Below are 25,817 nucleotides of genomic sequence, written 5' to 3'. Positions count from 1 at the left end.
TGTGATTATCTCTCTGCCGAGGTGCGATAAATGGCAGTTGGAAAGATTACCTGTAAACATCTGACATTATTCTCTGATTATATAAGCTGTGTCTTTATGCATTTCTCCACTTCACCTGACGAAGGAGCAGCGCTCCGAAAGCTTGTGATTTCAAATAAAGCTGTTGGACTATAACCTGGTGTTGTGTAACTTCTAGGTGGTAGAGGTCGTGGATTTGGAAGGTGCTGTCGAAGAAGCCTTGGCGAGTTGCTGCAGCGCATCTTGTAGATGGTACACACTGCAGCCACGATGCGCCAGTGGTGGAGGGAATGACTGTTTAAGGTGGTGGATGGGGTGCCAATCAAGCGGGCTGCTTTGTCCTGGATGGTGTCGAGCTTCTTGAATGTTGGAGCTGCACTCATCCAGGCAAGTGGAGGGTATTCCATCACACTCCTGACTTGTGCCTTGTACATGGTGGAAAGGTTTTGGGGAGTCAGGAGGTGAGACACTCATCAAAAAATACCCAGCCTCTGTCCTGCTTTGTAGCCACAGTATTTGTGTGGCTGGTCCAGTTAAGTTTCTGGTCAATGGTGACCCCCAGGATGTTGATGTTGGGGGATTCGGCAATGGTAATGCCGTTGAATGCCAAGGGGCAGTGGTTAGATGCTGTCTTGTTGGTGATAAGCCATCAAAAAGATTAGTGAAGACAAATGTAGGTCAGAAACGGGAGAATTTATAATGGGGAACAAGGAAATGGCAGAGTAATTGAACAAATAATTTGGCTCTGTCTTCACGGTAGAGGACACAAATAACTTCCCAGAAATGCTAAGGAACCAAGGGTCTAGTGAGAAGGAGTAATTAAAGGAAATTAGTATTTGTAAAAAAAATAGTGCTGGAGAAATTAACGGAACTGAATCCCCAGGGCCTGATAATCTACATCCCAGAGTACTAAAAGAGGTAGCCATGGAAATAGTGGATGCATTGGTTGGCATCTTCCAAAATTCTATAGATTATGGAACAGTTCCTGCAGATTCGAGGGTGGCAAATGTAACCCCACTATTTAAAAAAGGAGGGAGAGAGAAAACAGGGAACTACAGACCGGTTAGCCTAACATCAGTAGTAGGGAAAATGCTAGAGTTTATTATAAAGGATGTGATAACAGGACACTTCGAAAATATCAATGGGATTAGACAAAGTCAACATGGATTTATGAAAAGGAAATCGTGTTTGACAAACCTACTGGAGTTTTTTGTGGATGTAACTGGTAGAATAGATAAGGGAGAACCAGTGGATGTGGTGTATCTGGATTTTCAGAAGGCCTTTGATAAAGTCCCATATAAGAGGTTATTGTGCAAAATTAAAGCACATGGGATTAGGGGTAATATACTGGCATGGATTGAAAATTGGTTAACAGACAGGAAACAGAGAGTAGGAATAAATGGGTCTTTTTTGGGGTGGCAGGTGGTGACTAGTGGGCTACCGCAGGGATCAGTGCTTGGGCCCCAGCTATTCACAATATATATGAATGATTTGGATGAGGGAACCAAATGTAATATTTTCAAGTTTGCTGACGACACGAAACTAGGTGGGATTGTGAGTTGTGAGGAGGATGCAAAGAGGCTTCAAGGCGATTTAGACAATTTGAGTGAGTGGGCAAATACATGGCAGATGCAGTATAATGTGGATAAATGTGAAGTTATCCACTTTGGTAGGAAAAACAGAAAGATAGAGTATTATTTAAATTGTGATAGATTGGGAAATGTTGATGTACAAAGGGACCTGGGTGTCCTTGTACACCAGTCGCTGAAAGCAAACATGCAGGTGCAGCAAGCAGTTAGGAATGCAAATGGTATGTTGGCCTTCATTGCAAGAGGATTTGAGTACAGGAGCAAGGATGCCTTACTACGGTTATACAGGGCCTTGGTGAGACCACACCTGGAGTACTGGGTGCAGCTTTGGTCTCCTTACCTAAGAAAGGATATACTTGCCATAGAGGGAGTGCAGCGAAGGTTCACCAGACTGATTCCTGGGATGGCAGAACTGTCGTATGAGGAGAGATTGGGTCGACTAGGCCTGTATTCACTAGAGTTTTGAAGAATGAGAGGGGATCTCATTGAAACGCATAAAATTCTGACCGGGCTAGACAGGCTGGAAGAAGGGAGGATGTCTCCCCTGGCTGCGGAGTCTAGAACGAGGGGTCACAGTCTCAGGATACGGGGTAGGACATTTAGGACTGAGATGAGGAGAAATCTCTTCACTCAGAGGGTGGTGAACCTGTGGAATTCTCTACCACAGAAGGTTGTGGTGGCCAAGTCACTGATTATATTTAAGAAGGAGATAGATAGATTTCTAGATGCAAAAGGCGTCAAGGGGTATGGGGAGAGAGCGGGAATATGATATTGAGATAAGGATCAGCCATGATCATATTGAATGGTGGAGCAGTCACTCTCACCTCACCTCTGGAATTTGGCTATTTTGCCCAAGTTTGGACCAAGGCTGTAATGAGGTCTGGAGCTGAGTGGTCCTGACGGAACTCAAACTGAGCATCAGTGAGCAGGCTATTGGTGAGTAAGTGCTGCTTGATAGCATTGTCGACGACACCTTCCATCACTTTGCTGATGATTGAGAGTAGACTGATGGGGCAGTAATTGACCGGATTGGATTTGTCCTGTTTTTTGTGGACAGGACATAACTGGGCAGTTTTCCACATTGTCGGTTAGATGCCAGTGTTGTAGCTGTACTGGAACAGCTTGGCTAGAGGCGCAGCCATTTCTGGAGCACAAGTCTTCAGCATGACAGCCAGGATGTTGTCGGGGCCCACGTCTTCACTGTCTGTGGTGATGACTCCGTGGGACAGTTCCAGTCTGTGGTGATGACCCTGTGGGTCAGTTAGTTAACAGACAGGAAGCAGAATTAGAGTAAGTAGGTGTTGCGCAGTCTGTGGAAGGGTTGGAAATGGTGTATCCCTAGCGTTAGAAAATGATATCCCCTCATCTTTTTACCCCAATCCATAGCTGTCAGTTATGGTTCAGTGGTAGCGCGCTCACCTCTGAGTTAGCGGTTTGGGTTCAAGTCTCGCTCCAGAGATTTGAGCGCAAAATCTAGGCTGACAATCCAGCGCAGTACTTAGGGAGTGCTGCACTGGTGGAGGTGCTGTCTTTCGGATGAGACGTTAAACTGAGACCCTGTCTACTCTCTCAGGCGGACGTAAAAGATCCAATGGCACTATTTCAAAGAAGAGCAGGGGAGTTCTCCCTGGTATCCTGGCCAATATTTATCCCTCAACCAACAACACTAAAACAGATTATCTGGTCATAATCACATTGCTGTTTGTGGGAACTTGCTGTGCACATATTTTGGCCGCGTTTACTACATTACAAGAGTGACTACACTTCGAAAGTACTTTATTGGTTGTGCTGCACTTGATGAAGTCCTGAGGTTGTGCTAGGCGCTGTATAAATGCAGGTCTTCCTTTTTATTTATGCAGAAACTAGATATGTACATGAGGGAGAAAGCAATAGAAGAATATGTCGATAGGGTGAGATGACATAAGGTGGGACAAGGCTGGGGTGGAGCATTTATCCCGAATGGCCTGTTTCGTGCTGTTAAATTCTATGTAATTCTCCATTGTGTGTTCCCGCAGCACCTCGTTGCTAAAGCACTGGGCGTCCCCGCCAACAGGATCGTCTGTCGGGTGAAGCGGTTAGGCGGGGGTTTCGGTGGGAAGGAGAGCCGCAGCACGCTGCTGTCTTCGGTGGTGGCAATCGCTGCTTACAAGTAAGAGTCAGAGCGAGTGGAGGATTATAGGAAACTAATGAAGGAGATTTATGACCATGTCGGTGTACTAACCATGTACCTCCCTGGCCCTAAAAGCGCAACACTAACCCTTGCTGGAACGGAATGGTTCGAGGCTGCATCCCAGTATCCAAACTGTTTGTCTCTGTGGGCCTGTCAGATACATACCATGGACCCCCATGGGCCTATAAAATTGAATGTTCCTGTTCATTTGTCTGTACCTTTGGGATACGGTAGTGTATTGGCTATAGTATTGGAATGACAACCAAGAGGTAGTGAGTTCGAATCCTACCCTGGCCAGTTGTAAAATTGAATTCAGTGGGGCTAATATTGACTGTGGGCGATAGTGTAACACGGATGATATCAATTCAGCTGCGAGGAGGCTCGGGATGATCTGTTTATCCCCAATAAGTTTGTGGGCTGGCACCAGGAAAAAAAGGACCATGAAAGCTACTGGATTTTCATAAATAATGGTTCACCAATGCCTTCAAGGAAGGGAACCTGCAACCCCTACCAGGTTTGACTCCAATCTCATATTGGCCCAGAAATTCGGGTCTCCACTGGTGAGTACGCACGGGGTACTCACCCGTAGGCCGAATGGAAGTGCCGGTTTCCTGCATGCGCGGGAAACCGGCATTTTCGATCCTCTGAACGAAGGGGTTCAGAGGTTGAACGCGCGCGTAGGGGAGGCTGCACGTGCGCTTTGAACTTAGTTTTTTTTTGCAGGTTTTCACGCGAGGTTAAGCCTGCAGGATTTACACATTTAAAAAGCAGGCGTAAGGCCTGCTTTTTACAAGGTAAGTGGTCAATTAATTAAAATTAAAAAAAAATTTCCACAGGTTTATTATTTTTTAATACTTTAAAGCAAGGTAAGTTTATTTTTAGCCCCGTTAGAATATAAAATTATTTTTTTCTAAAATTTAAATTATTGTATAAAATAGTTATTTAATGTAATTTATAGTTTATTTAAAAAGGGTGATTTAAAAAAAAATTTTATTTGAAGGTTTACTCCTATTTTGGGGCCCGGAGTATTTATAAGTTTTGACAGGTCTTCCTGTCATTCTTATGAATGGGCTTTTCCCTCCTCTGATAAGCTGCCCATGGCTCACGTGATCCCAGGTGACACATCGCACTAACTACACCCCTGGGACACGCAAGCACAGCGCGCCGGCAGCTGGGCCAGGCCCCGGAGCGGAATTCCACGGGGCACTACAGCTCAACTGCCAGCGCGCAAGGTAAGTGCAGGTCGGGGGCTTGCACCCGCGGGAAGCCCCCTACCCGAATTTCTGGGCCATTATGTCAGGTGTCAGCCTTGGCTCAGTGGGTAACACTCTCACCTCTGAGTCAGAAGGTCGTGGGTTCAAGTCCCACCACAGAGACTTGAGCATGTAATCTAGGCTGAAACTCCAGTGCAGTGCTGCACTGTCGGAGGTGCTGTCTTTCGGATGAGATGTTAAGCCAAGGCCCTCTCTGCCCTCTCAGGTGGATGCAAATGATCCCACGGCAGTATTCGAAGAAGAGCAGGTGAGTTCTCCCCGGTGTCCTGGCCAATATTTATCCCTCAAACAATATCATTAAAAAATAGATTATCTGTTGCTGTTTGTGGACCTGTTTCGGTGCTGTAAATTCTAGGTATAGCGGTAAAAGGGCAGTCAAAGAAACGAGAACAGAAACTGAGGATGACCAACAGATGGTTAATGACTACTGTCCTATGTCTGCTCCACTTCTCACAAACCAATTTTCAAGAGGGGCCCTAAAAGAGGCATTCGGGCCCCTCATTAACATATGCATAGAGCCTAACACCCGGTTCAGGCACCACCCCCCCTCACCCCCTCCGCGACGCCTAAAAAAAAGGCCCGATTAATTTAGCAGTGGCCCGAACACCAATGCAGATTGGACATGGGACGTCCCACTGTTGCTATACGTTTGCCCCTGTTTTACGTCCACAGTTTCTACCTCCTGGTCTCTTCTGGGACATAAAAGGGGATGAAACTCCCAGGGATTTCACTGGTGTCCTGTCGTAAATCCTGTGAGGTTAAATAAGATTCCACGGCCGTGCGAATTGTACACGCTCTGCAGACGCAGCAGGGTTGCTGGGCTAGGTGACCAATTCAAGTTTCTGACACGACCATGGACAAGATAGCCAAGGGGCCTGCTCCCGTTGATTCCTCAATATTTACTCCCGATGGGTGAGACTCGATGCTGGGAGTATAACATCAGAAATTGTACTCACAAGTGTGAGCTTTTCAGCAACAAAAAAAGGTTTCACTGTTTCTTTTCCTCCCCCCTTCATCCCCTCTTCTCCCCCCCCCACCCCCCCCTTTGATAGGACAAAGCGTCCCGTTCGATGTATGCTGAACCGTGATGAGGACATGTTAGTGAGCGGGGGAAGAAATCCGTTTTTGGGTCGCTATAAGGTAAAGATGCGAGAATGGTAAGAAAAGTGAAGAGAAATGTTAATGGAATTGTTTGCCCCGTTATTCATGGATTCTTTTTTCTTTTCTTCCTGTGCTTTGCTTCAAGGTCGGGTACCAGAAGAATGGGAAAATTGTAGCAGTGGATCTCACGTTTTACTGTAACGCAGGAAATACCTTGGACCTTTCATCTTCTGTACGTGACACTTGCTTGTGCTTCCTTACTAAGCAGAAAGCTTTTTTTTCCAGTGGCACAAGGGAGCATTCTATTTCAGACCAATATTGGAGCTTCTTACCCCGGCAGGAGAGTCGAGAACTAGGGGTCACAATCTCAGGATAAAGAGTTGGTCTTTTTAGGACTGAGATGAGGAGAAATTTCTTCACTCACAGGGTTGTGAATCTTTGGAATTCTTTACCCCAGAGGGCTGAGGATGCTCAGTCGTTGAGTATATTCAAGGCTGAGAGCACTAAAGAGTTTTGGACACGAAGGGAATCAAGGAATACGGGGATCGGGTGGGAACGTGGAGATGAGGTAGAAGATCAGCCACGATCTTATTGAATGGTGGAGCAGGCTCGAAGGATCATATGGCCTACTCCTGCTCCTATGTTCTCCTGTTTGTTTGATGTTTCTTGAATCCAGTAGATGTCCACTCTCTCTATCTTTCAACAACAATATGTATTTATATAGCACCTATCATGTAGAAAATATCCCAAGGCAATTCACAGGGGTGTGTGGGGAAGAGGGGATAAATAAATAAAATAGATCAAAGGAATAATGGAACAAACACAGCCCAAGTGAGAGAGTTAGAAGAAGTGTATAAAAGCTTGTTAGAAGATCTGTGTATTCAAGGCTTTTAAAGATGAAGGGAGACGTGGAGAGTCGGAAGGGTTTAGGGAGGGATTTCCACAGACTGGGACCCAGGTGGCTAAAGGCTCTGACACCAAGGGAGGGCAGGATACATAAAAGGCCAGAGTAAGAGGACCAAAGTGTGCAAGAAAGGGATATAAGGGTGCAGCGAGTGTAGAGATAAGGTGGAGCAAGGCCATGGAGGCAGTTGAAACTGAGGGTAAAAGTTTTAAATTCAAAGCGTTGGCAGCTAGGGAGCCAGTACTGGTCAGTGAGGATGGGGGCGATGGATGAGTGAGAGTTAGTGCGCGACAGGATGCGGGTGGCTGAGTTTTGAACAAGTTGGTGTTGATGGAAGGTCAATGATGGAAGGCCAGCAAGGAAGATTTTGGAGAAACATGGGGGAGAACTTCCAGGCAGCAAGTTGCACTGCTGTTACGCCAGTGTAAAAAGATTAGCGCTCAGGAGAGTTAGTTGCACAAGGATTTCCTAGGTCAGGTAATTTGCATACCCATTGGAGCAGTCACTGGTGTGAAACAGGCGTACGCAACTCGAATGCAATGGATTGACATCCAATGGGATACTCACGCCCAATAGGTGTGGGTTGCCCATCCCCCTCACCATATGGGTTGTGGGAGCCCATGACACCCTCCCACTGTATAATACTGACCACCCTGCTGGCTGGTACTAAGATGGTTCCGGCCACGGAAGGTGTGTTCACGTCATGGCATGTCAGGCTGTTAAGGGGTCTGCGAATCCTTCCGCCACCTCACGCCATTCTCCAAGGGGAAGAGTGTGAAGATACGAAAGCAACAACTGCATGGCTTATCAATCTCTTCATCATACCTTTCAACAACAACAACAACTTGTATTGATATAGCACCTTTAACATAGTAAAATGTCCCAAGGCACTTCACAGGAGCGTTATCGGCAAAATTTGACACCGAGCCACATAAGGAGATATTAGGTCAGGTGACTAAAAGCTTGGTCAAAGAGGTAGGTTTTAAGGAGCATCTTAAAGAAGGAGAGAGAGGTAGCAAGGCAGAGAGGTTTAGGGAGGGAATTCCAGAGCTTAGGGCCCAGGCAACTGAAGGCACGGCCGCCAATGGTGGAGCGATTAAAACTGAGAAGGCGCAAGAGGCCAGGATTGGAGGAGCCCAGATATCTCGAAGGGTTGTAGGGCTGGAGGAGATTACAGAGATAGGGAGGAGCGAGGCCATGGAGGAATTTGAAAATAAGGATGAGAGTTTTACCGCCGGACCGGGTGCTAATGTAGGTCAGCGAGCACAGGGTTGATGGGTGAACGGGACTTGGTGCGAGTTAGGTTATGGACAGCAAAGTTTTGGATGACCTCCAGTTTATGGAGGGTGGAAGATGGGAGGTCAGCCAGAAGAGCGTTCGAATAGTCGAGTCTGGAGGTACCAAAGGCATGGATGAGCGTTTCAGCAGCAGATGAGCTGAGGCAGGGGCGGAGTCGGGCAATGTTCTGGAGGTGGACGCAGGTGGTCCTGGTGAATATTAAAATGATCAGCAGGCAGGTAAAGTACAGCAAGCTACCGCCTCCTCAGTGAGGTAATCTTCTCAGCAACATTAACCGCACACTGGAGTAACAGAACAGTCTGGTGTTGGGCCTTAAAGGGAACTGAAGTTATTTTGTGGGGAGGATTATTCATTTGTGGTGAACCTGAGATGTTCGCCTTTAAGAGCGCTTGCTGCCCCCAAAACTGACAATAAATTTAGAGGAGAATCCAGACCAGGGGCCTCCTGTGCATTCTTGTAAAGTTAAAGGGAGAAAAATTGAGTCATGCCGCCTTTGGGGCACTAACTTCGCTGGAAAAGTTAGCACACCCGGCCCAAAATTGAATGGTAGAACCCCAAGCAGGAGGCGGGGCTACTGGAAGTGCTACCCCTCCCTCTTGGGGCGCTCCCATTGAATATCGAGGCGCTACGTGCCGCAGCGACATGAGCGCCGGAACGTAGCGCCGCGGTACTACAGGCCTCCCTCCCCGATTAAAGGGGAGAGGCCGAACACAGCACGCACCGGGGCCCTGCCGGACCACCGGGGCGTTAACGGGAAGCGCAAAGCAACCGAATTTTTCTCCCAAAGAATAAGAGGTAAAGATTATATTTCAATACTGAGGGAACCACAAAGTAAATTCTTTACACCACTGCCTTACTCTGAAACCAGGTCATGGAAAGGGCTTTATTGCACATGGGTAACGCTTACAAAATCCCCAACATTCGAGGAATAGGCTACATCTGCAAAACGAACCTGCCTTCCAACACGGCGTTCCGCGGATTCGGGGCTCCTCAGGGAATGCTGATCGCAGAGTACTGGATGAACGATGTTATTGAGAAGTGCGGACTGCCTCCAGAGCAGGTATGGTGTGAGCGAGGGCTGCTGGGGAGGGGTGCGGGGCGGGGACCCCAAGGACCAGGGACACAGATTAGGGCGCAAGAAAGCACAGTGTAAAAAAGAACTAGTTGACTCGTCAAGCCTGCTCCTCCCACGGATTATAGGGCCGGTTTTAACTCGGGGCGGGAATCGTGGGCAGGATTTTAACTCCCACCGCTCTTCATTTCTAATCCCTGATGGCTGACTCCCGCCCAAAGCCGACGGGAATTCCATGACTTATGGTAGATGAGAGTCAACATTGGTGGTGGGGGGAGTGGGGGTGCAGGGATGGGGCGAGGGGAATGGGGGTGTGTTCGCTGCCAGGTAACCCACGGAAACAATCCCCGGCAAGGTAAGTATGGATTTGAGGGGGGAATGGGAGGGTTCATAAAGTCCGGGGAAGGTGGGGCCATTTCAGAGGGTCTGGGCCTATATGTGACTCCAGTCCCACACCAACTTGATTGACTCTTAACTGCCCTCTGCAGTGTCCAAGAAAGCCTCTCAGTCGTATCAAATCCCTCCAAAGAATAATAAAAACCACGCAGACTGCAGCAATTCAGGAAGGCGACAACCGCCACCTTCTTCAACTGGGGACCGCCCACATCCTGAGCACAAATATTTTTTTTATTCGTTCATGAGATCTGGGCGTCGCTGGCAAGGCCAGCATTTATTGCCCATCCCTAATTGCCCTTGAGAAGGTGGTGGTGAACCGTCTTCTTGAACTGCTGCAGTCCGTGTGGTGAAGGTACTCCCACAGTGCTGTCAGGGAGGGAGTTCCAGGATTTTGACCCAGCGACGATGAAGGAACGGCGATATATTTCCAAGTCAGGATGGTGTGTGACTTGGAGGGGAACTTGGAGGTGGTGGTGTTCCCATGCGCCTGCTGCCCTTGTCCTTCTAGGTGGAAGAGGTCGCGGGTTTGGGAGGTGCTGCCGAAGAAGCCTTGGCGAGTTGCTGCAGTGCATCTTATAGATGGTACACACTGCAGCCATGGTACAAAGAATGGCCAAGATTTTCAGAGTCCATTTTTAGCTCTCTCCTGGCACAGGATCAGATATCAGAAATTCTGACACGGAATGGCTGAACGCCCCTTTTGAGGTCGGCTGGTGTTCCACCTGTTAATTTGTCGAATCACGTGCGGGCACAAGTGGGCCGCACAGGCCTCCAAACACCCCCGTTCACCACAGGAGCAACCACTGCATACCAGGAGTCCTCATTTATCCATAATAATCCTGTTCCCTTTCCGTTCCCGAGGTGCGGAAGCTGAACCTTTACCAAGAGGGAGACATCACCTACTTCAACCAAAAGGTAGAAGAGTCCAGCATCAGGAGATGTTGGGACGAATGTTTGGAGAGTTCGTCCTATCACAGCAGGAGAAAAGCATTGGATGAATTTAACAGGTCGGATATATAAACGCTCCTGTGTCTTTGGTGTGCGTGTGTTTCTTTTAACTTGGTTTATCAAACTGCTGTTCTGTCCTCCATCTACTAGGTTGTCAGCTGTGGCTCAGTGGGTAGCACTCTTGCCTTCTCGAGTCACAAGGTTGTGGGTTCAGAGTCCCACACCAGAGACTTGAACACAAAATCTAGGTGGAGTGCTGCACTGTCGGAGGTGCTGTCTTTCAGATGAGACATTAAACTGAGGCCCTGTCTGTTCTCTCAGTGGATGTAAAAGATCTCACAATTTTGAAGAAGAGCAGGGGAGTTCTTTCCGGTGTCCTGGCAGCATTTGTTCCTCCAACAGTGCCTAAAAGAGATTATCTGGTCGTTTATCTCCTCGTTGTTTGTGGGAGCCTGCTGTGCGCATATTGGCTACCACATTTGCTACATTCCAACAGTGACTACACTTCAAAAGTATTTCCTTGACTGTAAAGCGCTTTGGGACTTCCTGAGGTTGTGGAAGTTTTAGAATCACGGAAACTTACAGCACAGAAGGAGGCCATTCGGCCCGTCGTGCCTGTGCTGGCTCTTTGAAAGAGCAGTCATGCTTAGTCCCACAATCCCCGCTTTCTGTCCGTAACCCTGTAAGTTCCTCATCCTCAAGGACCCGTCCAATTCCCTTTTAAAATTATTGATGGAATCAGCTTCCTCCACCTTTTCAGGTCGAGCGTTCCAGATTCCGACAACTCTCTGAGTGAAAACATTTCTCCTCGTCTCCCCTCTAGATCTTTTTCCAATGATTTTGAATCTATGACCTCTGGTTATTGACCCACTCACCAGCGGGGACAGTTTTCCCCTATTCTATGTTCATCTTGAAAACCTCTACTAGGTCACCTCTTAACCTTCTCTGTTCCAAGGAGAACAAGCCTAACGTTTCCAACCTCTCCTCATAACTGAAGTCCCTCATCCCTGGTAACATCCTGGTAAACCTCCTCTGCACCCTTTCTAATGTCTTTACATCTTTCCTGAAGTGTGGAGCCCAGAATTGTCCACAATACTCCAGCTGAGGCCTAACCAGTGATTTATAAAGTTCTAGCATGATCTCTTGGCTTTTATATTCTATTCCGCTATTTATAAAACCAAGTAACCCATATGCATTTTTGACCACCTTATCAACTCGCCCTGCCACCTTTAAGGATTTGTGTATATGGACACCAAGGTCTTTCTGCTCGATAGAAATTGCTATAGAAAAGTAAGTTATTTCTTTAATGGTAGTTAGGGGAGTTGAACCCTTATACTGCCAAACAATATTGTGCAAGGGTTAACTGTTTCTTCAATCTTTATGCCCAGACAACATCGCTGGAAGAAGAGAGGGCTGGCAGTTATTCCAACCAAGTTCGGGATATGCTTCACCGCCGCCTTCTTGAATCAGGTGGGTGGTGGGGGCGGGGGGCGGGGTGAGGGGAGCTGCTTGCGTAGAAATGAACTCTGAGATAACAAAGGAAAAAAAATTCTAAACAAGATCATCTAAAAATCAGATGTCGCTGGAACTACGCAGCAGGTCCGTCAGCATCTGAAAGAGTAAAGTCAAAGTTAACATCGGAACAGGAGGAGGCTATTCAGCCCCTCGGGCCTATTCTGCCATTCAGTTAGATCATGGCTGATCTGTACCTCAACTCCATTTACCCGCCTTAGCTTCATATCCTTCGATACCCTTACCCAATAAACACACCTGGAGTACTGCGTGCAGTTTTGGTCTCCGTATTTAAGGAGGGATATCCTTGCATTGGAGGCAGTTCAGAGAAGGTTCACGAGGTTGATTGCTGAGATGAAGGTGGAAAAACTCAGCAGGCCAGGTAACATCCGTGGAGAGAAAATAGAGTCATCGTTTCGGGTCAAACCCTTTGTCAAGACTGAAAAAGCACAGGAAATGAAATAGATTGAAAGGCCAGGCTGGGAGAGAACAAAAGAGAAGTGAAGAGACATTAAGAGGTATTCAAAACGAGACAAGATGGTGATAGGACTAGTGGAGACAAAAGACGGCTCTAGATTAGGTGTGAAATGCGCTGGCAGAATGGGAGACAGCTGCCATGTGGGAGAGAACAAAAGGGGTGGGGGGGGAAAGGGCCCTTTTTCCTCAACCGAGGATTCCCCTCTACCGTGGTTGACACGGCCCTTGACTGTGTCCGTTCTATCTCCCGCACTTCTGCCCTCACCCCTGCCCCTCCCTCCCAGAACCACGATAGGGTTCCCCTTGTCCTCACCTTTCACCCCACCAGCCTCCACATTCAACGGATCATCCTCCGCCATTTCCGCCACCTCCAAAGTGATCCCACCACCAAACGCATCGTCCCCTCCCGTAGGGACCGCTCCCTCCGAGACACCCTAGTCCACTCCTCTATCACCCCCAGCACCCCTTCCCCTTCACCCGGCACCTTCCCGTGCAAGCGCAGGAGATGCAACACCTGCCCTTATACCTCCCCCCTTCCCACTGTCCAGGGCCCCAAACACCCCTTCCAGGTGAAACAGCGATTTACTTGTACTTCTTGCAATCTAGTATACTGTATTCGCTGCTCACGATGTGGTCTCCTCTACATTGGGGAGACCAAACGCAGATTGGGTGACCGCTTTGCGGAACACCTCCATTCAGTCCGTAAGGGTGACCCTGAGCTTCTGGTCGCCTGTCATTTTAATTCACCGCCCCATTCCCACTCAGACCTCACTGTACTCGGGCTCTTGCATTGTTCCACGGAAGCTCAGCGTAAGCTCGAGGAACAGCACCTCATCTTCCAATTAGGCACTTTACAGCCTTCCGGACTCAATATCGAGTTCAACAGTTTCAGATCATAACCTCAGCCCCCATTACATTTTTACTTATTTTTTTATCCACACCTTTGTTTTTTCCTTTCCCCCCCCTTTTTTTTCTCTCCCACATGGCAGCTGTCTCCCATTCTGCCAGCGCATTTCACACCTAATCTAGAGCTGTCTTTTGTCTCCACTAGTCCTATCACCATCTCGTCTCGTTTTGAATACCTCTTAATGTCTCTTCACTTCTCTTTTGTTCTCTCCCAGCCTGGCCTTTTAATCTATTTCATTTCCTGTGCTTTTTCAGTCTTGACAAAGAGTTTGACTCGAAACGTGGACTCTATTTCTCTCTCCACGCATGTTGCCTGGCCTGCTGAGTTTTTCCAGCATTTTCTGTTGTTATTTTGGATTTCCAGCATCTGCAGTATTTTGCTATCATCCTGAGATGAAGGGGTTGACTTATGAAGAAAGGTTGAGCAGGCTGGGCCTATACTCATTGGAGCTTAGAAGAATGAGAGGTGATCTTATTGAAACATATAAGATACCGAGGGGGCTCGACAAGGTAGATGCTGAGAAAATGTTTCCCCTCATGGGGGAATCTAGAACTAGGGGGCATAGTTTCAGAATAAGGGGTCGCCCATTTAAAACTGAGATGAGGAGGAATTTCTTCTCTGAGGGTCATAAATCTGTGGAATTCTCTTCCCCAGAGAGCTGTGGAGGCTGGGTTTTTGAATATATTTAAGGTGGAGATAGACAGATTTTTGAACAATAAGGGAGTGAAGGGTTATGGGGAGCGGGCAGGGAAATGGAGCTGAGCCCAAGATCAGATCAGCCATGATCTCATTAAATGGCGGAGCAGGCTCGAGGGGCCAATTTCTGCTCCTATTTCTTATGTTCTTATAACATCTAACGATCTCAGTCTTGAAAGCTCCAATTGTCCCAACATTTCGAGTGTGCACCTTCCATCAGAACTGCAGAGGCAGTGCGTCTTGGCCCAAAGATTTTAAGAGGCTTTAATTGTACGAATGCGTGCTCCCGGTGCGGAGCCTCAGCCAGCGGGAGGACATATCGGAAAAATCATGAGGGTCGGGTGGAGGGGTGGGGGGCTCCCCCCATTCGTAATCAGGAATCTTATCGCCCGAGCGGAAATTCGAATATTCTCCTGTGTTTTGTTTCAGGCGGGAGCTTTGGTGCATATTTACACTGACGGCTCAGTGCTTCTGACTCACGGTGGGACTGAGATGGGACAAGGGCTCCATACCAAGATGGTGCAGGTATGAATGTAACCGGGACTCCCAGAAATAAAAACGGAGTTAATATCCCGGGAAAGTTTGGCGTTTATTTTTTAAATTTATATTTAATAAACATTTGGGCATAAAAAAATAATTAAACGGAGGGAAATTGTCCAGATTTTTTTTTAGTAATTGGCCTGGTGTTTTATCTGGTTTTCCGTCTCTCCCAGGGTTGGGTGGGCAGCGCATGTATTATGATACACAAGGCATCCCAATTATATAGGACAGGCTGGATGGACCAGTGGGTCTTTTTCTGTCCATCATTGTTTGTATGTTCATATGATTGCCAATGGTATTCCTTTCTTGGGTTTTTTCCTTTGTTGATAGCCCACTGACTTGACATAAATTGGCATACCTCTGACACTTCTATAAAGGAGCCACCTTATCGGCTTCTTACTGCCAGAGCAATTCACCTCGTGCCTTGGCCAACATTCATCCCCATAATCGACAGCGCCAAAAATAGATTCACTGGTCGTTTACCTCGTTGCTGTTCTGGGGGGGAGGTGAGGAGAATTTTTTTTCACTCAGCAAGTTGTTGCGACCTGGAATGCACTGCCTGAAAGGGCGGTGGAAGCAGATTCAGCAGTAACTTTCAAAAGAGAATTGGATAAATACTTGAAAATTAGATATTGCAGGGCTATGGGGAAAGAGCAGGGGAGTGGGACTAATTGGACAGCTCTTTCACAGACCCAGCACAGGCACGATGGGCCAAATGGCCTCCTTCTGTGCTGTATCATTCCATGATTCTAACAGGCCAAGCTTGCTTCAACAGAACCTCCCAGTCTCGTGACTCATAATCACTATGAACAGCAAGGGCAGCGATATGATGGGGACACCGTCACCCCCAAGTTTCCCCTCCAAGTCACACACCATCCTGACGTGGGCATATAAGGTGGCTCCTTCTTCATTGCTGGGTCGAAATGTGGGAATTCCTGACTCAACAGTATGGTGGGAGCAGCATCACCACAAGAGACCACAGCTCCGAGAGATGAAAGGCCAGTGTGTAGCCCATCAGGTCAAGGAGAAGGTCTACCTCCACAGCCATCTCATGGCAACTAGATATGGGCAATAAATGCTTGCCTTGTCAGCAATGCCCACATCTGGAGAACAAACAGAAAGAGAGAAAAATAAAAGCCTGCACTAGGCCCAAAGCGGCTCTTCTCTGAATGATTCGAGTAAATGAATGGCCTGTTTGAATATTCTTTGTTATCCAGGTTGCCAGTAAAGCTCTAGGAATTCCGGTTTCCCAGATTCACATCTCTGAGACAAGCACCAACACTGTCCCGAACACAAGTCCGACAGCGGCCTCAGTGAGCTCCGACTTGAACGGAATGGCAATTTATGTAAGAAAACAACTTCGAAAAAAATCTATTGGCTTTATTTTTTTTTAAATTCTTCAGTTTGCGTAATTCCACTTCATGCCCTCCCGTAAGGCGAGCAATGATTCAACCTCGATGATGACTGTTTGTTTCAGAACGCGTGTCAGACCCTTCTGACCAGGCTGGAGCCGTTTAAGCTTGCTGATCCGAAGGGCACCTGGAAGAGCTGGGTAGGTACAAAATAATTCGTTGCAATGATGTTTTGTTTCTCATTACTAAAGCCTCTTGTTTCTGCAATGGCAACATATCAGGAGTTTCACTCTGTCGGGAGACAGCGAGTATTCGATGCTGATTTAGAGATTGCATCATATCAAAGGTGAATGTCTTTACAGGTAACACTTGGATTCCTGGACAGGTTTCGATTGTCTGAGGGGGGGCTCGGAGGGGAATTTTCCACAGTAGTTTTTTTCCCTTATTGCCCTTATTTTTTTTTCCTGTTCCTATGTTCTTATCTGAGAGCCTTTGTTTCATATTATCTTTTAGCGCTTCCAATCTGACCTGTCACCTCTCCATTACCCTTCCTACATTTCTCATGATTATCTTTGCTTTTGTTGTCCCTATCTTTATATAAACTTCAGTTTATTTTTAATCTATTTAGCCCCAGAACTGTTTCCTTTGATACAAAACCTTTTTGCCGTATAGGAATGTGTTTATTTTGTACTCTATGCATCTCGCCTTTGAAGGACATCCCACTGCTGATCCAGGAGGCCTTGGAAAGAGGCCCAGTGTGATATCCCCTCTGCTTGTCCCTCGTTCCCTGCAAGGAAACCTCTGACCTCAGCTGCCCATGACACTGTCCGACAGCATGGCCACAAACCTTTGACCCCATGTACTGTGGCTGTGGTGTACCGCGTGGCTCGTAAGAACATAAGAATGAGAAATAGGAGCAGGAGTAGGCCATACGGCCCCTCGAGCCAGCTCTGCCATTGAATAAGATCATGGCTGATCTTCTACCTCAACTCCACTTTCTCGCCCTATTCCCATATCCCTTGATGCCCTTCATGTCCAAAAATCTATCGATCTCTGTCTTGAATATACTCAACGACTGAGCAGCCACAGCCCTTTGGGGCAGAGAATTCCAAAGTCTCGCATCCCTCTGAGTGAAGAAAGTTCTCCTCATCTCAGTCTTAAATGTCCAACCCCTTATTCTGAAACTTTGCCCCCTGGATCTAGGCCTTCCAGCCAGGGGAAAAGGTACGTGAAGTAAGTCATCAGTTTCAGAACATACGGCAGCAGCCCTTTGGAAATCGCATACAAGGCTGACCCACAACAAGATATACGGCTGGCATGGACTTTAATCATGTGGGAGAGATCATTAACGTTTCCTTTTGATTCTGTGTTGTCTTCCCTCAGGTCTCCGCAGCTTATATGGATAGAGTGAGCCTGTCAGCGGCAGGGTTCTACAGGTAAGTGTCTACGTCCACTTGCAGTTTGTGGGTTTATAGCTAGGCCAGTCCCTGAGATAGACAGCGCAGGACAATGGGCAGACACATGGCAGATGAAATTTAATACAGAGAAGTGTGAAGTGGTGCATTTTGGTAGATAGAATGAAGAGAAGCAATATTAATGAAATGCACAATTTTAAAGGGGGTTCAGGAAGAGAGAAAACTGGGGGTGTAAGTACACAAATCTTTGAAGGTGGCAGGACAAGTTGAGAAGGATGGTAAAAAAGCATAAGGGATCATTGGCTTTATAAATCGAGGCATAAGAGTACAAAAGCAGGAAAGTTACGCTGAACCTTTATAAATCACTGGTTAGACCCCAGCTGAAGTATTGTATCCAGATTTGGGCACCTCTTTTGGGCACTTTAGGAAAGATGTCGAGGCCTTGGAGAGGGTGAAGAAGAGATTTACTAGAATGGCACCAGGAAAGAGGGGTTTCAGTTATGTGGAGAGACTAGAGAAGCTGGGGTTGTTCTCCTTAGAGCAGAGAAGGTTAAGGGGAGATTTAATAGAGGTGTTCAAAATTATGAAGGGTTTTGACAGAGTAGATAGAGAGAAATTGTTTCCACTGGAAGGAGGGTCGGTAACCAGAGGACACAGATTTAAGGTAATTAGCAAAAGAAGCAGAAGGGAGGTTTTTTTTACACAGTGAGTTGTTATGATCAGGAATGCGCTGCCTGAAAGGGCAGTGGAAGTAGATTCAATAGTAACTTTCAAAAGAGAATTGGATAAATACTTGAAGGGGAAAAATTTGCAGGGCTACGGGGATAAGAACAGGGGAGTGGGACTAATTAGATAGTCCTACCAAAGAGCCGGCACAGGCACGATGGGCTGAATGGCCTCCTTCTGTGCTGTATGATTCCATGAAGTCTCTGGTGTTTGACAGAGGTGACATGACAATGGAAGCTAGGAGTGTGCTGTCATCTCTCTCTGAGTATGGGCCTTTTATGGACCTATCGTAATGAGTTATGCGGATTGGATCATTCGGTGCAAAATCTGCTGCACTCATTGTACAGACTGGTCTGACCCTTCACTCTCTGGTAATGTACTTAAACAATGTCTGTATTCTGCAGAATTTTCCTTCAGGGTATTAAACAAATGGTGAGTTCATGATAGGGCCGGCTCCACCTGCTCCGTGGAAGGAGAGGGTTTGGTGGCTTTCAAGTGTCCTCGTCTGATATTTTTTTTGCTTTCTCAAGTAAAATGGGCAGACCCCATTGGCAGAGAGGATTCGCAAGAAAGATCCCTGGTGTCAAAGGTCGGAAATATGAGGAAAGATGGGAGAAACCTGGGCTTTTCCACCTGGATCGGAGGTGTTTGAGAGCCGATTTATGAGCTAGTTAAAGGGAAGGCATAGGTAAACCCACAATAGTACTTTAAGTTACAGAGCAAGGGAAGGACAAGGGGACACAGCCTCAGATCAGTAAAAACTAACGTTACGACTGATCTCATGAAATTCCTCAAACAAAGTGACCAACGTATGGAATAAGCTGCCAGGAAGAGTAGCAGAGGTGGAAACCCTGGAACCTTGGAGGGGCTAATCAGGTGCTGCAATATGGCGGGGCAGGGGGTGGCATTTAGGACCCCTCTGGATGGATGAATTAAAATGGGCTGAATGGCTGAATGACATCGGTAAAAAGTACACAGGTGATTCTTGGAGCAGTAACACCTCCTCTTCCACTTAGTGCCGTTCCATCTCTTAGTTTCAAAGTATTCTGTTGCTGAATTTTTTTTGCATATTTTTGGTTCTTTTGCCAATTATCTTAAATCTATGTCCTCTGGTTACCAACCCTCCCGCCAGTGGAAACAGTTTCCCCTCATTTACTCTGTCAAAACCCTTCATAATTTCCTGTGAAGAATTTCCCGCCCTGAGTCCTAATTTTTTTTTAAATTTGTTCCTGGGATGTGGGCGTCACAGGCATGGCCAACATTTATTGTCCATCCCTAATTGCCCTTGAGAAGGTGGCGGTGAGCCACCTTCTTGAACCGCTGCAATCCATGTGGTGAAGCTACTCCCACAGTGCTGTTAGGGAGGGAGTTCCAGGATTTTGACTCAGCGACGATGAAGGAACGGCGATATATTTCCAAGTCAGGATGGTGTGTGACTTGGAGGGGAACTTGCAGACGGTGGTGTTCCCATGCGCCTGCTGCCCTTGTCCTTCTAGGTGGAAGAGGTCGCGGGTTTGGGAGGTGCTGCCGAAGAAGCCTTGGCGAGTTGCTGCAGTGCATCTTATAGATGGTACACACTGCAGCCACGGTACGCCGGTGGTGGAGGGAGTGAATTTTTAAGGTGGGGGATGGGGTGCCAATCAAATGGGCTGCTTTGTCCTGGATGGTGTTGAGCTTCTTGAGTGTTGTTGGAGCTGCACTCTTCCAGGCAAGTGGAGAGTATTCCATCACACTCCTTACTTGTGCCTTGTAGATGGTGGAACGGCCTTTGATCAATCTCATGTCGAGAAGGAAAGTTTTAAAAAATGCGTTTTCAGTTGTGCTGAAGTTTGCTAAGAGTTGTAACATTGCAAAGGGTCATGATTTGAAAGGAACTGACACATGTTAATGTTCCTCGGACAGAATTCCTAATATTAATTACAACCGGGAGAAGAACGAAGGAAGACCTTACCATTATTTTAGCTATGGTGTGGCTTGCTCTGAGGTTGAAATTGACTGTCTCACTGGGGATCACAAGGTAAGCAACTAACAACAACCTGCATTTATATAGCGCCTTTAACGTACTAAAATCTCCCAAGGTGCTTCATGGGAGCGTTATCAAAACAATTTGACACCATGCCACATTAGGAGATATTAGGGCAGATGACCAAAAGCTTGGTCAAAGAGGTAGGTTTTAAGGAGCGTCTTAAAGGAGGAGAGAGAGGTAGCGAGGCAGAGAGCTTCAGAGAGGGCATTCCAGAGCTTAAGGCCTTACCGGCTGAAGGCACGGCCACTAATGGGGATGTGCAAGAGGCCAGAATTGGAGAAGCGCAGAGATCTCAGAGGTTTGTAGGGCTGGAGGAGATTACAGAGATAGGGTGGGGCGAGGCCATGGAGGGATTTGAAAATGAGGATGAGAATTTTAAAATCAAGGCATTGATTAATCGGGAGCCAATGTAGGCCAGCGGGCACAGGGGTTTTGGGTGAACGGGACTTGGTGCGAGGTAGGACACGGGCGGCTGAGTTTTGGATGATCTCAAGTTTATGGAGGGTAGAAAATGGGAGGCCGGCCAGGAGTGCGTTGGAATAGTCATGCCAAGTGGGTAAGTGCACCATGGGAAGTGGGAAAGAAAGAAAGACTTGCATTCCTTTAGCACCTTTCACATCCTTGGCACGTCTCAAAGCGCTTTACAATCAATGAAGAACTTTTTGAAATGTAGCCACTGTTGGAAACTCGGTAACCATTTTGCGCACAGCAAGGTCCCACAAACAGTAATTTGATAATGACCTGGTAATCGGTTTTAGTGATGTTGCGGGACAAATGTTGGCCAGGTCATAGGAGAGAACTCCCTACTCTTCTTCGAAATAGTGCCATGGGATCTTTTACTTCCACCTGAGGGAGCAGACGGGGCCTCAGTTTAACATCTCATCTGAAAGACGGCACTCTCAACGGTGTAGCACTCCCTCAGTACTGCACTGGAGTGTCAGCTTAGATTTTGTGTTCAAGTCTCTGGAGTGGGACTTGAACTCACGACCTTATGACTCCGAGGCAAGAGTGCTATCACTGAGCCACAGCTGACACCTCAACGTAAGCACGCTCAACATAAGTGCATCATACCATGATAATGTAGGTGCCTTTTAAATGTACCTGAAGTGTTGATGTGAACCTCAGTCATGTGCGTAAAGCTCCACACCTGGCCAATGAACAGGCCAAGAAAATGCACTGAACAAAATTAAAATACTTCAAAACAATGCTTCAACTAGTGTATAGAAAGGATGTCAGGGAATGGGAGGGGTGAGGGGGCTGGGTTAGGGTTCCGAAGAGTAACCACCCATGTAGCAGTCAAATGAACCTGTTCAAGGTGGTGGCGTTTGTGAATGATGCTGGTTGGCATTCCTTTAGCTGTGACATCAGTCTGTTATATATCTCTGTGCGGTGTCCTGTCGGAGAGCGTGGGTCTCCCGGGAAAGACTGATGGTTTAGTGTCCCGCTCGAAGTACACGTCTTCACTCCGAAACGTCCTTGATTTCAGAACCTCCGCACTGACATCGTCATGGACGTTGGGAAGAGCCTGAACCCAGCAGTGGACATCGGGCAGGTGAGAGGCCTTTGCATCACGAGGTGCGCTATCCCAGGCCTTTAACGGGGGGAGTGGGAGAGAAGAAAGAAAGATATAAAGACAGAGAGAAAGAAAGACTGACTTGCATTTATATAGCGTCTTTCATGACCTCAGGACATCCCAAAGCGCTTTACAGCCAATTAAGTACTTTTTGAAGTGTAGTCACTGATGTAGAAAATGTAGCAGCCAATTTGCGCACAGCAAGCTCCCACAAACAGTAATGTGATAATGACCAGATCATCTGTTTTTTAGTGATGTTGGTTGAGGGATAAATAGTGGCCTAGGACAGCGGGGAGAACTCCCCTGCTCTTCTTCAAAATAGCACCTTGGGATCTTTGAAGTCCACCTGAGAGAGCCGACGGTTTAAGATCTCTTCCGAAAGAGGAAAGGGAGGGTGTGTGGTGTTAACGTCAGTGTTTGCGAAGAGACTGCTTTAGTGATTTGATCTCTCTCTATTGATCAGGTGGAGGGAGCCTTCATACAGGGCCTCGGTCTCTTTGCTATGGAGGAGCTGCGCTATTCACCTGATGGAGTCCTGTACACCCGGGGACCAGGGACGTACAAGATCCCAGCAGCAGGCGACATCCCAACGGAACTAAATGTATCCCTCCTTCGGGAATCTCTGAACACAAAGGCTATTTATTCCTCCAAGGTAACTTGGCCTTTTTTTGTTATTTAACCAATAGAGTGGATTAGTTGTTGGCTCCATTGTCACATCATGGGTTGGTGGCACACTTCGCATGAGTTCATTAATAATAAGGGCACAGAGGAGGCAGTGGCTCTGATCTGAACACATCAAAGATGTGGAGAGACGAGGGAAGCTGGGGTCTCTGACTTTATTAATAGAGGCATAGGGCAGGATTTTCATTCAGGAGTCGGGTTGGAGGCGGGACTACAACTTTCGGGGTTGTAGTCCCACCTCCATCGAGATGCGGCCAATCCACGCGATTTTAACTTGATTGACCTTGTTGAGCCCGCCCAGCGGGCTCAGCAGGCCAATTAAGGGCCACCCGGCAACAGGTGACGTCACAGACTGAAATTTCATCTGTCAAGACGTTTTGACAGATGAAATATCAGTGTTTGACAGCTCTTTGAAGCTGTCAAACACTGACAGTCTTACTTCTAACCTGAGTCCTTCTCCACAGACTCAGTTAGAAATCTCTCCTGCACAGTAAGCTGAAGGCTGTCACTTTTGACAGTTCGCAGCCATTCTGCTTTCTGTGCCGGTGAGATGATGGACTCCCGAGACCTAAAGGAAGGAAGGCTGAAAAGGTAAGAAAAGGTAATTTAAACTTCTTTAATCACTTTAGACACACCAAACACACTTACCTTTGCACTCATGCACGCATCACTCACCTGAACACCGACATCTCGACCCCTCCAAGTCCTTCAACCCGACGGCCTGCCTCCTCTAACTTGCCGTGGTTTGGAGCTGTCGGGAATCCCACACTTCAACCTTAAAAATAGGGATTAGGCTAAAAACTGCCTGTTAACAGGCAGTTAATTGGCACTAATCCCTTCCCGCCTTGGGTAGGCGGGTCCCAGTGCGGGGCGGGTACCCGCCTCCTTTGAAACTGGCATGGAGGCAGGTTGAGGGCGGGATGGGTTCGTGCCCCCTGATTTCAAGATTTTAACCCCCCACACGCCTCCAATCCCACCGCCACGGCTCAATGAAAATCCTGCCCATAGAGTACAAAAGCAAGGAAGTTATGGTAAACCTTTATTAATCTATACGCAGATGTATTTAAGGGAAAGCTAGATAAGTAAACAAGGGAGAAAGGAATAGAAGGAATACAAACAGAAAATGCTGGAGACACTCAGCAGGTCAGGCAGCATCTGTGAAGAGAGAAACAGAGTTAACGTTTCAGGTCGATGATCTTTCGTCAGAACTGGAAAACATTGAGTTCACCAATTTCAGATCATAACCTCTGTTCCCATTTTTTCCAGACAGCAGCTGTTGATGATTCTGCTATTCCCATTTACACCTCCTCTAGACCCATCCTTTGTTTCTGTACTTGTTCCATTACCATCTCCTTTCACCTCGCACCATCATCCCTTTTGTCATTTAATCTCTCCTGCCTTCCGCCCTATCACAGACCTTCCCTTTTGTTCTTTCCTCCCCTCCCTCCTTTCCCTGCCTCTGTATTGTAAGAAGTCACACAACACCAGGTTATAGTCCAACAGCTTTATTTGAAATCACAAGCTTTCGGAGCGCTGCTCCTTCGTCAGGTGAAGTGGAGAAATGCATAAAAACACAGCTTTTATAGTCAGAGAATAATGTCAGATGTTTACAGGTAATCTTGCCAACTGCCATTTATCACACCTCGGCAGAGAGATAATCACAGCAATCAAAGGTGTGAATGGTGTCCAAACAGGTCAGTCAGGAAAACATTACATCAAAGAACAATGAGGTGGGGTCACAAGGGGTCAAATACTGCAGATGCTGGGGTCTGTATGAAAAACAAAAAAACAGACAAAAAACATATATTTTTTTTTGCTGGAACTCACAGCAGGTCCGGCCGCATCTGTGTAGAGAGAACAAGCCAATGTTGACTCGAGTCTGGATGACCCTGCGTCAGGTGGGGTTACATGTAGCGTGACATGAACCCAAGATCTCGGTTGAGGCCGTCCTCATGGGTGCGGAACTTGGCTATCAGTTTCTGCTCGACGATTTTGCGTTGTCGTGTGTCTCGAAGGCCGCCTTGGAGAATGCTTACCCAAAGATCGGAGGCTGAATGTCCTTGACCGACAACTGGACAACCAGGAACACTACAGACAGTTACCCGCAGATCCGACCAAAGAACACACCCGCCAACTCAACAGACTGATCAAGACATTCGATCCAGACCTTCAAAGCATCCTACATACTCTCATCCCACGTACTCCCCGCGTGGGAGACTTCTACTGCCTCCCAAAGATACACAAAGCCAACACACCCGGACATCCTATCGCATCAGGCAGCGGAACCCTGTGTGAGAACCTCTCTGGATATGTCGAGGGCATCCTGAAACCCATCGTACAGGGAACCCCCAGCTTCTGTCGCGACACTACAGACTTCTTACAGAAACTCAGCACCCACGGACCAGTTGAACCAGGAACACTCCTCGCCACGATGGACGTCTCGGCACTCTACACCAGTATCCCCCACGATGACGGCATCGCTGCGACAGCCTCAGTACTCGACACCAACAACAGCCAATCTCCAGACGCCATCCTACAACTCATCCGCTTCATCCTTGACAACAATGTCTTCACCTTCGACAACCAGTTCTTTACCCAAACACACGGAACAGCCATGGGGACCAAATTCGCACCCTAATACGCAAACATCTTCATGCACAAGTTCGAGCAAGACTTCTTCGCTGCACAGGATCTCCAACCAACGCTATACACCAGATACATCGACGACATTTTCTTCCTATGGACCCACGGCGAAGAATCACTGAAAAGACTACACGATAACATCAACGATTCCATCCCACCATCAAACTCACCATGGACTATTCCTCAGAATCGGTTTCATTCTTGGACACACGAATCTCCATCAAAGACGGACACCTCAGCACTTCACTCTACCGCAAGCCCATGGACAACCTCACGATGCTCCACTTCTCCAGCTTCCACCCTAACCACGTTAAAGAAGCCATTCCCTATGGACAAGCCCTGCGAATACACAGGATCTGCTCAGACGAGGAGGAACGCGATGGACACCTACAGACACTGAAAGACGCCCTTGTAAGAACGGGATATGACGCTCGACTCGTCGATCGACAGTTCCGACGGGCCACAGCGAAAAATCGCACCGACCTCCTCAGAAGACAA

General features: G+C 47.4%; 1 protein-coding gene across 4 annotated transcripts in view; it reads left to right on the top strand.

The window, feature by feature from the left end:
• xdh (xanthine dehydrogenase) overlaps positions 1-25,817 on the top strand; it is a 194,205-nt gene that overhangs the window by 142,056 nt on the left and 26,332 nt on the right. For 3 of the 4 annotated variants that reach the window (XR_015079622.1, XM_085997953.1, XM_085997952.1), the window contains exons 23-35: positions 3,623-3,756; positions 6,104-6,191; positions 6,298-6,384; positions 9,224-9,415; positions 10,685-10,830; positions 12,160-12,241; positions 14,793-14,888; positions 16,121-16,249; positions 16,381-16,455; positions 17,639-17,691; positions 20,299-20,413; positions 21,909-21,974; positions 22,459-22,647. Coding sequence is in view for 3 of the 4 variants with exons in the window: in XM_085997953.1 (XP_085854079.1) it covers positions 3,623-3,756; positions 6,104-6,191; positions 6,298-6,384; positions 9,224-9,415; positions 10,685-10,830; positions 12,160-12,241; positions 14,793-14,888; positions 16,121-16,249; positions 16,381-16,455; positions 17,639-17,691; positions 20,299-20,413; positions 21,909-21,974; positions 22,459-22,647 (1,452 nt within the window). In the remaining variant the exon portion in view is untranslated. Of the gene's footprint in view, positions 1-3,622; positions 3,757-6,103; positions 6,192-6,297; positions 6,385-9,223; positions 9,416-10,684; positions 10,831-12,159; positions 12,242-14,792; positions 14,889-16,120; positions 16,250-16,380; positions 16,456-17,638; positions 17,692-20,298; positions 20,414-21,908; positions 21,975-22,458; positions 22,648-25,817 lie in introns of those variants that run through there. The other variant, XM_085997954.1, reaches the window with a different exon arrangement.

Source organism: Somniosus microcephalus, chromosome 9, assembly GCF_052327205.1.
Source record: "Somniosus microcephalus isolate GS21.2 chromosome 9, FLI_Smic_1.0, whole genome shotgun sequence".
In the NCBI taxonomy this organism is placed as follows: Eukaryota; Metazoa; Chordata; class Chondrichthyes; order Squaliformes; family Somniosidae; genus Somniosus; species Somniosus microcephalus.
The sequence above is the reverse complement of the archived record's forward strand: the minus strand, read 5'-3'. Positions and strand labels throughout refer to the sequence as shown.